This window comes from Pan paniscus, chromosome 1 (genome assembly GCF_029289425.2).
Source record: "Pan paniscus chromosome 1, NHGRI_mPanPan1-v2.0_pri, whole genome shotgun sequence".
NCBI lineage: Eukaryota > Metazoa > Chordata > Mammalia > Primates > Hominidae > Pan > Pan paniscus.
The window spans coordinates 104077323-104091969 of NC_073249.2; the positions used below are offsets into that span (position 1 = coordinate 104077323).

Genomic DNA, 14647 nt, shown 5'->3' on the forward strand with positions numbered 1-14647 from the left:
AGGGTCGGGGTTTGGGCCGCCCTTGAGCCTTTTCCTTGGGCCTATCCATTAAAATCAGCCTGGCCAGGCCTGTCTTCAAGGTCCAGGGGTAGGGTCAGGTCCTCCCGACGCTTCTTGACGTTTCTCCCGCCGGGTCGGCAGCCACCCTCCCCTTCCCTGTGACCTGCAGAGAAGCTTCAGGGGGCGTTTATTCAATTTGCGAGGAGCCCACAAGGCACAGGCACACGGTGACTCTGGTTCCCACTGCACCCACCGCCCTCCTTGGTCCTCTCGCTCTCTCTGGCAGGCAGTAATGTTCTGGGTGAGCATGGGTGCTGAAGACACCCAGGCAGGGAGGGTAGGGAAGGGCACCAGCCCCTTAGGTCCTGCGCAGTAGGGATCCAAAAAAGGTCTTGAAGAAACAGAAAGGGAGAGTTGGGAGTAGATCAAAGGGAAAGAAAGAAATCCTAGGAGATTTCCTGTCTGAAGGCACCATGAAGAGAAAGTCCGCCTCCTCTGGGCCGGGTCCTCCCGTCGCAGGTGAACCAAGTGCCGGTCTCCATTGGAGACCAAAGCAGATAACTTTGACCTGACTCCTAGTTAGGAAGCCATGCCTTGTCCTCCCCTGTTTAGCAATTGATCCTGTAGCACTTGATTGTCTCTCCCGGGCTTTCTATGGATTCCAGGGATGCAACTGAGAAGTTTGTTTTTAATGCACTTTTGCTTGAAGTAAGAGTATTTTAGGCTGGGCAAGGTGGCTCATGCCTGTAATCCCAACACTTTGGGAGGCCAAGGTGGGCAGATTACTTGAGGTCAGGAATTTGAGACCAGCCTGGCCAACATGGTGGAACTCCGTCTCTACTAAAAATACAAAAATTAGCCGCCTGTGTTGGCGCAGGCCTGTAGTCCCAGCTACTCGCGAGGCTGAGGCAGGAGAATCCTGTGAACTTGGGAAGTGGAAGTTGCAGTGCGCTGATCTCAAAAAAAAAAAAAAAGAAAGTATTTTAGAATCTTTCGGCAAAGGAAATGAATTCTGACAGGTTTTGCACTGAAGACATTCAGATGTGAGGAAAACACGAAAACCACTATGCTAGGGGAAAGCAAATGCTGTTGAGAATGTCTCACAAACACAAATTACACGTCAGCAGGTAGGTTTGACCCTCAGGTTCGGCACATTTTACTGTAAGTGTACTGTTGGTGGAACTTAGGATGAATCTAGGACATTCACGATGTATGTATGTATGTGTGTATATGTGTGTATATATATATACACACACATATATATACATATATATGAGCATATATATATACACACACATATATATACATACACATGAGTACATATATATGTGTGTATATATATGTGTGTGTGTGTGTATATATATATGTATATATATGAGAGACAGAGAGACAGGGTCTTGCTGCCTTGCCCACACTGGTCTCCAACTCTGGGCCTCAAGCGATCCTCCTGTCTCGCCTTCCCAAAGTGCTGGGACTACAGGCGTGCACCACCTTGTCCAGCCCATCTTAATGTTTTTAATTTAAATACACATTCCAAAAATTATATAACAAGTACAAGAAGCCCGCTTTATGCCAGTTTTACAAAAACAAAGTGGCAACATCCTAAAGTACTGAAAGAAATAAAGTTTTCCTAGAATTCTATGCCAAAATGAAAAATCTTTCAAGAATGTGATTGAAATAAGGACATTTAAAGACATACAAAAAAAAAAAAAAAGAAAGAAAGAATTCAGCAACCCACACTACAAGAAATGCAAAGGGAGTCCTCCAGGCCTAAGGATAAGGATACCAGACAGAAAACTGGATCTACACAAAGAAATGGAGACTACTGGAAATCGGTATGTACACAGTTAAATATATATGTTCTTCTTATTTAAATCTTTTAAAATAATTTGACCGATTAAACAAAAGCAATAATAATGGATTGTGGGGTTTATAACATGTCTAAAACCAAATTACATGACAACACCAGCATAATGGCCAGAAGGGGAGGTAGAATGTCACTAGATGGCACTGATAAAGATGTATTCTGGAAACCCTAAAGCCATCACTGAAAAAGCAAAAGCAGGGAAAGAAGTCGGGGATGCGGTGGACAAGAAGAAAGAAAGAGTTATAGCTAATAAGCCAACAAAGGGAAGAAGAACATGGAATGATATAAAAACCATGTAATCACTGTGCTGGAGCAACTGCTCTCCAGGCCTCTACCCTATAGAAATACACTAGTGGCCAATGAGAAGTGTACAAGAATGATGACTGCAGCATTGTTTGTAATCATAAAATAATAGAGCCAATGTACTTTCAAAAATATATGAAAAGGGTTTTATTTATTTAACAAACACAAACAATTGTACAAACAAGGGAAGCAAGTCCTTTCGCCAAAAGGAACACAGAGGGTCATGATGATGCTACTCCTCCAGGGATTTCAGGGTTCCCAGACACCCAGTTTTCTGTCTAGTTCTTCTGGAAGATGTTATTCTTGGGGAGTTATAGGTCCTCGCGTTTGGAGCTCTTTCATGTTCTCTCTGAATTTTCCCCTCAGTTCCTCCCCATTCTGCTTCAACAACAACAACAACAACAACAACAAAAAACAATTCTCACCTCCAGAAGATCCAGCCTGTGCCTCTGCACGAGCCTTTCAGGAGGTCTGGATGTGTGTTCCACCGCTCCCCGGCTTCTTTCTCTGCTTTTGCATTTCCCTTCCCTCCTGCCCTCCCGCCCCAGGACCCTACCACTGCGCAGCTGAGCCCCCGCGGCTCCACCGCGCAGAAGGTGCACTGGAGGCCCTGCCCGTTGCCCTCCCCGGGGGATGCCTAGAAATCAACGTGAATAAACGCTTTGAAAAAAGAACTTCCCCATGGAAAAATCTCATGATTTCTATTCTTGGGATTCTTCAAGGGACTAAAAGCTAAAGGCGACGATGGCCCCGGGAGGTCGAGGCTGCAGTGAGCCGTGTTTGCACCACTGCACTCCAGCCTGGGCGACCTAGCGAGACCCTGTCTCAAAAACAAACAAACAAAAACAAAAAACAAAAAACTTCCCCATGGTAAAATATTTCATGATTTCCATTTTCGGGGCTCCTCAAAGGACTAAAAGCTGAAGGTGACGATGGATTAATTCAACAAGTCCTAGTCGTGCGCGCTGGTGAGTGCCAGACCCTGCTCTCCGCGAGGGGACCCACGAGCCACCCTCACCACCATCCCTGCCCTGGTGGAGCCCCCGTGCGGGACACAGGATCCGAAGATGGCAGCGGAAGTTCCGCAGCGGCCTCAAAAGTGACTGGGCAGGGTGGGCACAGGCTGCCTCACTGGGTCAAGGCGGCACAAAGAACCATCGCGGGAGCCCACCGGGCGTTCAGCTTCCCTTGGGCCCCCAGGCGGCTCAGGTCCGGGTCGGGGCCGGGCGTTTCCGGGGGCTTCTGATGCAGGTGAGGGGCAAGGTCGTCCTGGTTCCAGAATCTCCCAACCTGCGGGTCTCCAATGAGACCAACACGATTCACCGCTCTCATCGCTCCAGTTTTCCAAGGCCTTTCACAGTTGACTGCCGGGTGGGCTCTGAGGATGGGAGGGTTGGGGAGTGTTTGGTGAGTGCACCCTTCCTATAGCGCCCAGAAGAAGGTACACTACGTGTCTCTGTGGCACAATCGGTTAGCGCGTTCGGCTGTTAATCTAAAGGTTGGTGGTTAGAGCCCACTGAGGGACGCCTGCTCCAGGTGTTTTGTTTTGTTTTGTTTTGTTTTGTTTTTCTTCTTCCCTGAGACAGAGTCTTGCTCTTTCGCCAGGCTGGAGTGCAGTGGAGCGATCTTGGCTCACTGCAACCTCGGCCTCCCGGGTTCAAGCGATTCCCCTGCCTCAGCCTCTGGAGTAGCTGGGAATACAGGCGCGGGCCACCCCGCCCAGCTAATGTTTTGTGTTTTAGTAGAAACAGGTTTCACCTTGTTGGCCAGGAAGGTCTGGATCAGCTGACCTCGTGGTCCGTCCGCCTCGGCCTCCCAAAGTGCTGGGATTACAGGTGTGAGCCACCGCGCCCGGCCGCCTGTTCCAGCTTTTAAAGCGTTCATGCATTATCGATCACTAGATAAACGGGGGAGATTATATCTTCCCAGAGTCCTAAGCCACTAGGGTTGTGTCTCTGTGGCACAATTAGTTGTCGCATCCGAAAGGCCTAGCTAACTTTTGTATTTTTTGTAGAGAAAGGGTTTCATTATGTTGCCCATGGTGGTCCCCAAACTCCTGGGCTCGGGCACCTCCGAGGTCTCCCAAAGTGCTAGGATTACAGGCATGAGCCACTGCACCGGGCCTTATACAATGCTTCTAATTTCAGCACATTTAGCAAACTTATCTTCTGTGGGAAAGGTACCAAATCACATTCCAGTTTATTTCTCAACTCTAATAATGTCCCTTTCTTCATTTACTTGCTGACACAACAAATTTTCTCCCCTCCCCTACTTTTTGTTTTGAGACTAGGTGTCACTCTGTCACCCAAGATGGAGTGCAGTGGCGTGATCTCAGCTCACTGCAAACTCACTGCCCCTGCCACCCTGGCACTAGTGATCCTCCGGAAGAGCTGGAACCACAGGTGTGCACCATCAAATCCAACTTTTTTTTTTTTTTTTTTTAGAGATAGGGTCTTGCTATGTTGCCCAGGTTGCCCCCAGGAGCTCCAACTTCTGGGCTCAAGAGATTTGCCTGCCTTGACCTCCCAAAGTGCTGGGATTTCAGGTGTGAACCACTGCACCTGGCCTAACAAACTTTCTATACATGTGCCCATGATATTCTTTTCTTTCCTTTTTTTTTTTTTTTGAGACACAATCTTGCTCTGTTGCCCAGGCTGGAGTGCAGTGGAGTGATCTCAGCTTACAAGCCTGCACCACCACGCCCAGCTAATTTTTGTATTTTTAGTAGAGACAAGGTTTCATCTTGTTGGCCAGGCTGGTCTCAAACTCCTGAACAGCCTCCCAACATGCTGGTATTACAGTCATGAGCCACCATGCCCGGCCATGTGCCAATGATATTCTAATATGGGGACAAGTGCCTTTCCGGTTTAAGTAAGGGGGAGGTAAAACAGAAGGACATGGTGGACATTACACATGGATATTCAGTTGCATAGGATGGACAGCTAAACTTCTAAGACATGTTATTTTATTTTTTGAGATAGAGTCTTGCTCTGTTACCCAGGTTGCAGTGCAGTGGCATGATCATAGTTCACTGTAAGCCTCAGCCTCCTGGGCTCAAGTGATCCTCCTGCCTCAGTCTCCCAAAGTGCCGGGATTACCAGCCTGAACCACTGCACCTGGCTGAGATATTTTAAAGTCCTCCAACATCTGTAGTTGTTTCTTTTTATTTTATTATACATAATAAAATATATACATATTTTTATTAAAATTATATGATAATAAATATATACAATTATATATTATGTATAATAAAATATAGTATATATTTTATTATATATGTTTATTTAAAAATATATATGTATTCTTTAGAGATGAGGTCTCACTATGTTGCCCAGGCTGGTCTCGAACTCCTGAGCTCAAGTGATACTCCCATCTTGGCCTCCCAGAGTGCTGGGATTATATGTGTGAGCCACCGTGCCTGGCCCTGTTTCTTTTTCAAACTTAATTTATTTTAGAGACATGGTCTTACTCTGTCATCCAGGCTGGAGTGCAGTGGTGTAATCATGGTTCACTGCAGCCTGAACCTTCCTAGGCTCAGGTGATCCTCCCACCTCAGCCTCCTGAGTAGCTGGGACTACTAGCAGACACCACCATGCCTGGCTAAATTTTGTATTTTTTGTACAGACAGAGTTACATCATGTTGCCCAGGCTACTCTTCAACTTGCGAGCTCAAGTGATCCGCCCACTCCGCCTCCCAAAGTGTCGATATTACAGGCATGAGCCACTGTGCCCAGCCTGTAATTGTTTGCTGTGGTGACCAAGTCACACTGGTCCGGAGAAGACAGATCATAGTGACCTCTTTGATAGCTTTCTGCCAAGTTGCTTATCCAAAGGGAGCAAAATCACAATGGTCCCAGTCATTTTTTTCTCCTCCCCTTTCCTCTTTTCTTTATAAATGTTGATTTTACTTTTATTTGATGAACACAATCTAATGCCAGTTCCCCTTCTATATTGATGGAGAATGAGCATGCAGACAAGTGTCTCTGTATTATTCCTCGACTGATTTCTTTCAGAGGCTATGCCCATAAAAATTAATCCATCTGACACCCATCATTGGAGCCAACAGAATCCTGCACCTAACAGGCCCCTGGTGCAGACCTGGATCCTTAGAGCCACTGGTTCTTGTTCCCTCAGTTCTTGTTCTCATGAGCAGAAATTGAGCTGTTTTGCTTTTATATACTAAGTATGGTCATTGGGCAAGTCCTTCCTTTCTCTATCTCCCTCTCTCTCTTTCTTGCATCATTGTTTTCTGCCATCAGTGGCATCAGTGTGGGTTTCTGGTTTTGATGTTATGAAGTGAAGTTCTGGGGACAATCTCTGTTGGTTGGTGTTTGACAAGGATCCAGTCCCTGTTTGGTGATACATGACAGCTAATCTAGTCTGTGAGTCTTTTTTGATTGTCTATTCATTGTCCTGAGGATAATGGTATTTCTTGATATTTGAGACTGCAGCAATCAGAAGTTGCTCATATCTTGTCTTTCCAATGTTTGGTAACAATTTTTTTGGGCCCGATAGCTGTCAATATCTGCAAGAGCGGCATCTCTATTATAAGGCCGATCTTACTACTCAATGCCCCACCCACTCCCGCCACCTAACTTCATTCCATAGGAGCTCTTGGCTTTAACAAATTACTATACCTAAAAGAAATCTTAGTACAGAAAGAAAACTAAGTCTGTGGCAGGTAAGGAGCAGTTTTCTTTGATTCGTATACTCAGGTTTCTAGTAGCTAAAAACCTCTAACCAGCTGAAACACATGTCCTTTAAGGATTAAGTTTAAATCACACTACAGAAAGGGGAAAAGAGATTTATATGATCACAAATAAGCAATGGAGTCAGCAACATAAGCACTTCTCACAACTATACAAATCAGAATTTTTTTTTGCTTAAGACAGAGTCGCGCTCTGTCACCAAGGCTGGAGTGCAGTGGCACAATCTTGGCTTACTGCAGCCTTGGCCTCCCGGGTTCAAGTGATTCTTGTGCGTCAGCCTCCTGAGTAGCTGGGATTACAGGCGTGTGACACCATGCCTGGCTAATTTTTGTATTTTTAGTAGAGATGGGGTTTGGCCATGTTGGCCAGGCTGGCCTCGAACTCCTGAACTCAAGTGATCTGCCCACCTTGGCCTCCCAAAGTGCTAGGATTACAGGCGTAACTGTGCCTGGCCACAAATCAAATTTAATAATCTCCAGAACATCAAGGAAGTTCATCTCTTAATGAAAATGGATGAAAAGAAATGATTTACTCACTTTTATACGCTTGGGAAAGAGAATGCCCTGCCAGACTCAAAAGGGTATCACAGAATCACTCAGATTTTCAGCACTGAGGGTTTTCCAAGGATCTAATGATGTTCCTTTTTTCAGTTTGTTTCGCTCACTGATAAGCCTTGTTAATAAATACCATTGCATCTGTTTTCACTTTAAACGATGTTACTTAACACAATTATTTGCTTTCGAATGCCCCCTAGATTGGTGGAAAGAAATTTTCTGATTTATAAATATATTTTCTTATGAAACCAATTGGCATACTCTTCCAGTGGAGTGAATAGATAAATTAAGTCTCTAAAACTTTAAAGAGATTACTGCCCCAATTATCTTAAGGACAGTAATAATTACGTATATAAAATTAAAATATGGAAATTAAGCAGGGTGTGGTGGCTCACACCTGTAATCTTAGCATTTTAGGCAGCTGAGGAGAGAAGAAGGATTGAAGTCAGGAGTTTGATACCAGCCTGGGAAATATGGTGAGACCCCTGTCTCTACAAATTTAAAAATGAGCTGATTTTAAAAAACTAGCCAGCACAGTGGCTCACATTGGTAGTCCCAGCTGCTTGGGAGGCTGAGGCAGGAGGATCGCTTGAGCCCAGGAGATCCAGGCTGCAGTGAACTATAATTGTACCACTGCACTCCAGCCTGGGTGACAGAGTAAGACCTCAACTCAAAATAAAAGAAAATGAAGAATAATTTCTTGACTTTTTTTTTTCCTGCAATGCCAGGCTGGTTGACTCACACCTGTAATCCCAGAAAATCAGGAGGCTGATGTGGGTGGATTGCTTTAGGCAAGGAGTTGGAGACCAGCCTGGGCAGCAGGGCAAGATGCCATCTCTAAAAAGTTAAAAGGCGGGCTGAGCTGGGAGGACTGCCTGAGCCCAGAGTTCCAGGTTGGTCAGCTGTGGTTGCACCAGTGCACTCTCACCTGGATGACACAGCAAGACACTGTCTATTATATTTTTTAATTCTACTTATGCTTTAAATGTGATGTTTCATTAGGGAAAAATTTTCTTGTTGAATTTGTAACATGAAAAAATAATAGATTTAGCTGTAGATTAAATTAATGGTATTGGCTGGGCATGGTGGCTCACGCCTGTAATCGTAGCACTTTGGGAGGCCGAGGCAGGTGGATCATCTGAGGTCAGGAGTTCGAGACCAGCCTGGCCAACATAGTGAAACCCCATCTCTACTAAAATACAAAAATAAGCCAGGCATGGTGGCTGGCACCTGTAATCCCAGCTACTTGGGAGGCTGAGGCTTGAGAATCGTTTGATCCCTGGAGGTGGAGGTTGCAGTGAGCAGAGATGATGCCACTTCACTTTATGGGTGGCACAGTAAGTGAGAGTGTGTCTCTAAAAAAAAAAAAAGAAAGAAAAGAAAAGAACTTTTTCACGTGAAGAAAATGAGTGCTTTCAACTTAGCATGCCCAGAGCTAGGCATTAAAATGAGACAGCAACCACATCCTACTTCCTGCTTTCTAAAATCTTTTAAGTTAAAAAAAATTTTTTTTTATTGTATTGAAATGGAGTCTCACTCTGTTGCCCAGGCTGGAGTGCAGTGGCAGGATCTTGGCCCACTGCAACCTCCTCCAGTCAGGTTCAAGCAATTCTCCTGCCACAGCCTCCTGAGTTGCTGGGACTGAAGTCGCGAACCACGATGCTCCCCTATTTTTTTTTTTTTTTTTTTTTGTATTTTTAGTAGAGACAGGGTTTCGTCATGTTGGCCAGGCTGGTCTCAAACTCCTAACCTAAGGTGATCTGCCCAACTTGGCCCACCAAAATGTGAATTATGACCACCACCGGCCACTTCCCCACTTTTGAGCTATGTATTCATCCACTGAAACTGCTTGCTATTGCCACAGTTAGCTATAAAGTAACCTAATCACGTGCACTGGACACCATCTCTCATTCCCTGTAGCTGAACAATGTATAGCTAATCCCTAATCAGTGTTATTTCTGTAAACCACTGGGAGTTCCTGACAAGCAACTTTCTACCAGCCAACTCCCTGTCTCCCTTTTTGGTCTTTACAAACCTGCTTGTAACAAAGGCCAAACAGAACCCATATCCAAGATTGCTTGGCTCTGAGCCTTCTGGGCAACTATCCTCACACTGGCTCAAACAAACTCTTTAAATCATATTTTGTGCTTAAGCCCCTTCCTTCTAGGTCGATGTTTTTGGCCGAGAGCAGGATTCACAGCAACTTATCTCTGACCATCTGACCGTCCTCTCAAAGGCCTCCAGGGTGGCTACATAGTAGGTAGAATTTGATTGGTGAGATCAGTTTGCAGTCCGGGAAGAGACAGTCTCTGGTGTGTGTCTTTGAAGAAGTGCTTTCTCTCCAGAGAGAGAGAGAGAGAGAGAGAGAGAGAGAGAGAGAGAGCAGGTTGGTTTTTGTGCCTCACAGGGTGTGTATCACTCAATAGAGTCATACATATTCAGCAGGTTTGGGGAAACGCCATTTCTGAGGGGTATTGAGCTCATGTGCAACGGGTAAACATATATGTAACATGCACCCCATCTTCACATTGGGAAGGGATTTTAGCATTAAAATGAGGTGGAAATTGGCTGTTTATGTCAAAAGGTGAACTACTGGACACGAAGTCGGTTTGTGTGCAGTCCCTGTAACATGGCTGAAACTGGCTTGATATCTGCAGTTGCTTATCGGGAAAGAATGGAAGGGCACTCCTCTGTCCCATCAGAGCTCTAGTGATCTGGGTTGTAAATCCAGTTGAGAAGGGCTGGGAAGATTTTGACAATTTGCTTGCTAGCCCCTATTGTTAAGGAGTTTAGCAACAGTGTGTTTTTTCCTGTAGCCATAGGAATTCAGGACGTTGCCATGCCAGATGAGCCCTGAACCCTGGACCTGTAGCTAACTTTTGTTTCCTTAACCTTACAGTCTGTCTTAGTCTATAAGGGGGCATGTATTTTCATCTCTCAGATCACACCACATTCCTCCTGGACTGGGTGCCTGGCCAGCTCTGAAGCCCTCGAGTTTGGACTCTGAGAGAAACAGCTGGGCAGTAGTAAGTGGGGAATCCTCCTGAAATCTGGACCTTCCCACTGTTTGGCTGAAGGCCTGGACTTTGCTTGAGTGTCCTTTCCAGCTCTCCCTTTCTAGAATGGAGGTTTTCTGTCTTTACCCTGTGGGTAAGAGGTTTGAGTCTCAGGGGGAGATAACTGCCTTTTCGACCTCTGCATCAGGACAGAAAGTTTGGGTCACAGTCAGGCAAAGAGCTCTCCAGAGAGCTTCTGCCTTTCCTGCCTCTGTTCCTCAGCAGGAAGTTCTGGGTCAAGGTATTGGCAGGTAGGCCGTGGTGGTGTCATTTTATGTAGCATGTTGTTTTGAACATTCAGGCTTAGCTTTTCATTTGTGACTAATTCCTGTTAGTTCTTAACTGGAAAGTGCATGGAGGTGCATTCCCCTGCCCTGAAGAAAAGAAGTGATCTGCTTCCGCCAATCCATTCAGGTGCTCCAAGTGATCAGGGATGTTGCAGAGGTGTCGGGGTCATTACTCACCATGTGAAGGTGGCCTTATAGGACACTCCCCATCAAAAGAACATCTTTATGAACCCCCTTTCCTGCTCTTCTGGGAGGGTATATGTCGGACGGGTCCCTCATAGCACATGCACTCTGTGGCCACCTGGTGGTTAGAAACAGTGGGAACCACTGAGACAGCGATACACAACTCCGGTGTTATCTGTCGGAGTGACTTCATAAGCACCACACTGTGACCCAAAACACATCACAGGCCTTGGTCATCTGAAAAGCTCCTGAATTATGGGAAATCAAGCTTCAAAATTTAGCACACTGTGAAGAAACAACCACCTTTAGAAACATCAGCTGGGTTTATGTATAACACTTATGAAGTGTCCTCTTGTAAATATCCAAGAAACTGGACCCACCTAACCAGGAAAACTCATAAGCAGAATGAAGAAAATGGGGATATTTTGAAATGCTTAAAATAATTTATTAGTGTGCACAATTGGAAAAATTTGGTTTAAGAACCAAATTAAATGGGAGACTTACTTCCAATAATACCTAGAAATTTCTAAAAGAACTGCGAAAATTGCCTCCAGTGAGGAAGTAAGCTGAAGGAGGTAAACTGACACGTTTTCTGAATTGAGAAATATTGAGGAGGCTTTGTCTCTTTCGCCTCCAACTGCTCCTTCTCCTCCTGCCCCTGCACCTGCATAGTCTCCCTTACCTGAGCCCTCCGGTCCTGCCTTGCCTCTTCTTCCATCACCATCACCTGAGGAAAGTCCCCAGGGCTCTGGCCCCTCCCCTGAAACTTCTGTTCTGACAGCCCCTTTCAAGGTAAAACCCACAGGAAGAGGGGAGCCTACCATTCTGTATACTGCTTCACCAAAATGTGAATTAAGAATATTATAAAAGACTTCCCTGGGCCGGGCGCAGTGGCTCATGCCTGTAATCCCAGCACATTGGGAGGACTAGACAGGTGGATCACGAGGTCGGGAGTTCAAGACCAGCCTGGACAATATGGTGAAACCCGGTCTATACTAAAAATACAAAAATTAGCCGGTCATGGTGGTACATGACTGCAATCCCAGCAACTTGGGAGGCTGATGCAGGAGAATCGCTTTAACTCGGGAAGTGGAGGTTGCAATGAGCCAAGATTGCACCATTGCACTCCAGCCTGGGTGACAGAGCAAGACTTTGTATCAAAATACATAAATAAATAAATAAAAAATAAAAAAGACTTCCCTGATCGAAATTTAAATCAATTTCCCCTTCTAATTCTAAAGCAGCCTCCAAGATCCTGTAGGGTTTGGGAGAAAATTTGACTTAATTATCCAAACTTTTAGCCCGAATATTCTGATTTTTATCAATTAATTCACATGTGGTGTAAGAAGGCAGGGCCACTAAATGGTTGAAAAGGGCGAATTGGAATAATTCTTTAGAGGATTTTTAAAAACAGACTAAAGCAGACAATGAAAGGGTCTGCATTTTGGCCAAATACCTCCATGTTGCCATTCCCCAGGTTGTTCCCAAAAATGTAGATTGGAGAATTCAGCAATGCACTTAAAAGGCCAAGCAAATCTGTCATTGGTATTTTAAGTGGTTAAGATTTATTTATTGATTGATTGAGACAGGGCCTCACTCTGTCACCCAGGCTGGAGTGCAGTGGCTCCATCATGGCCCACCACATCCTCAACCTCTCAGCTCTAGCAATCCTCCCACCTCAGCCTCCCGAGTAGCTGGGACCACAGGTGCATGCCACAATGCCCAGCTAATTCTTTGATTTTTTTTTTGTAGAGAGGACATCTTGCTGTGTTTTCCAGGCTGGACCTGAATGAACTCCTGGGCTCAATCAATCCACCTCAGCCTAACATTTACACTGGGAGCAGAGATGCATTTGGAGTAGGTGATGATTTTGGAATGCTTTAGAAGCAACATAGGTATCTGATTTCATCAGGTCAAGCCATCAAAAATGACCAATAAATCTCTGACCTCTTAGAAGCAATTTGAAGACCCAAATTTTGGCCATCATCAAAATTCGTGTTCATTCAAAATTAGATATTCTGGAGAGCAAGGACAATCATTTTGCTGATGCTGCAGCTAAGAATGCAGCTCTGAAGGTGACATCAGACACAGAACTTCTCGAAATGACCTTGCTGACTTATGACCCATTGAAGACTTCATTAGAAGTACAAGTGGGCTGGGCATGGTGGCTCACGCCTGTAATCCCAGCACTTTGGGAGGCCAAGGCTGGCGGATCACCTGAGGTCAGGAGTTTGAGACCAGCCTGGCCAACATGGTGAAATCCTGTCTCTACTAAAAATACAAAAATTAGCTGGTGTGGTGACACATGTCTATAATCCCTGCTACTTGGGAGGCAGAGGCATGAGAATTGCTTGAACCTGGGAGGCGGAGGTTGCAGTGAGGTGAGATTGCACCACTGCACTCCAGCCTGGGTGACAGAGCAAGACTCTGGCAAAAAAAAAAAAAAAAAAAAAAAAAAAAAAAAGAAGCATAAGCAGGAGAGGGATCTCTGGAAGGATAAAGGGAACAAATTTCTTCCAGAAACAGTCATATGGTATGGGCCCAATGATACACTGATCTATCCCTTAGGCTTCAATTACCCTTTTACAGTACTTCATAAGCTGACTCATTGGAATTCAGACAAAATGTTGGCATGGGGAAAGCAATGGTATTGAAAATCATTGCCTATGATTGCAGAAAATGTTTAGTCTTGCCATACTTTCTGTCCCAAACATAATCCTGGAAAACCCCTTCATGGGTCACAGGGACATTTTGCCTTTAGGACCCTTTGAGACATGGCAGTTAGACTTTATCCAGCTGTCTCCATCTCAGGGTCACAGATACTTTCTGGTGCTAATTTGTATATGCTCACTGGGGTGAGCATTTCCATGCCGATGAGCCACAGCCCAAGTAGTAGGTAGAATGTGATTAGAAAAGGTAATTCCTCATGGGGGGTGCCATCTGAACTCCATAGAAACCGAGGAACACACTTCGTTGGTCAGGTAATTTGATCCATTTGTAACATTTTTGCCTAAGTCCCAACATTTCCATTGTGCCTATCACCCCTAATCCTCTGGGCCGATGGAATGCACTAATGATACAATAAAAACTCAATTGGCAAAGCTAACAGAAGTTTTTAACCTTTCTTAACCAAGGATCTCCCACTGGTTGTGGAAAATGTCCGCACTCTCTGTCTTTGAAATAATAACAGGAAGACCCATGCAGTAGTTAGATGAAGGCGCTTATGAATCTGCACTTCTTAAAGGTGACATTCTCCATTACTGCTAAGATCTCACAGAACTTACTAAGAACTCTACATTAACAAAGAATTCCATTCATAATGAACTCCTGGGAGATGAAAATATCAAAAATCTTGGCCTATAACCTGGAGATGTTGTTGTTTACTGGAAACAACATCAAATAAAATATTCTCCCCAAGACTGTTGGAAGGGACCACATCAGCTATTATTATTATTTTATATATTTTTTTGAGATGGGGTCTCATTCTATTCCCCAAGCCAGAATGCAGTGACACAATCATGACTCACTGTAGCCTTGAACTCCTGGGCTCAAGCCACCCTTCTGCCTCAACCTTCCAAATATTTGGGACCACAGGCATAGGCCACTGCACCTAACTGACAACAGGTATTACTGACCAATCTGTGCCAGTAAACTTAAGGGCGTTGACACATGGATTCATGTTTCTCTT

General features: G+C 44.9%; 1 protein-coding gene across 1 annotated transcript; it reads left to right on the forward strand.

The window, feature by feature from the left end:
* Nucleotides 1-3062: 3062 nt before the first annotated feature.
* LOC100990324 (uncharacterized) lies at nt 3063-5342 on the forward strand (the record flags this gene model as incomplete). Its single annotated transcript, XM_055110904.2, is given in 2 exon segments — nt 3063-3396; nt 3399-5342. Coding segments are annotated over 2 exon segments (534 nt in total), but the record flags the coding sequence as incomplete, so codon positions are not given.
* Nucleotides 5343-14647: the final 9305 nt, after the last annotated feature.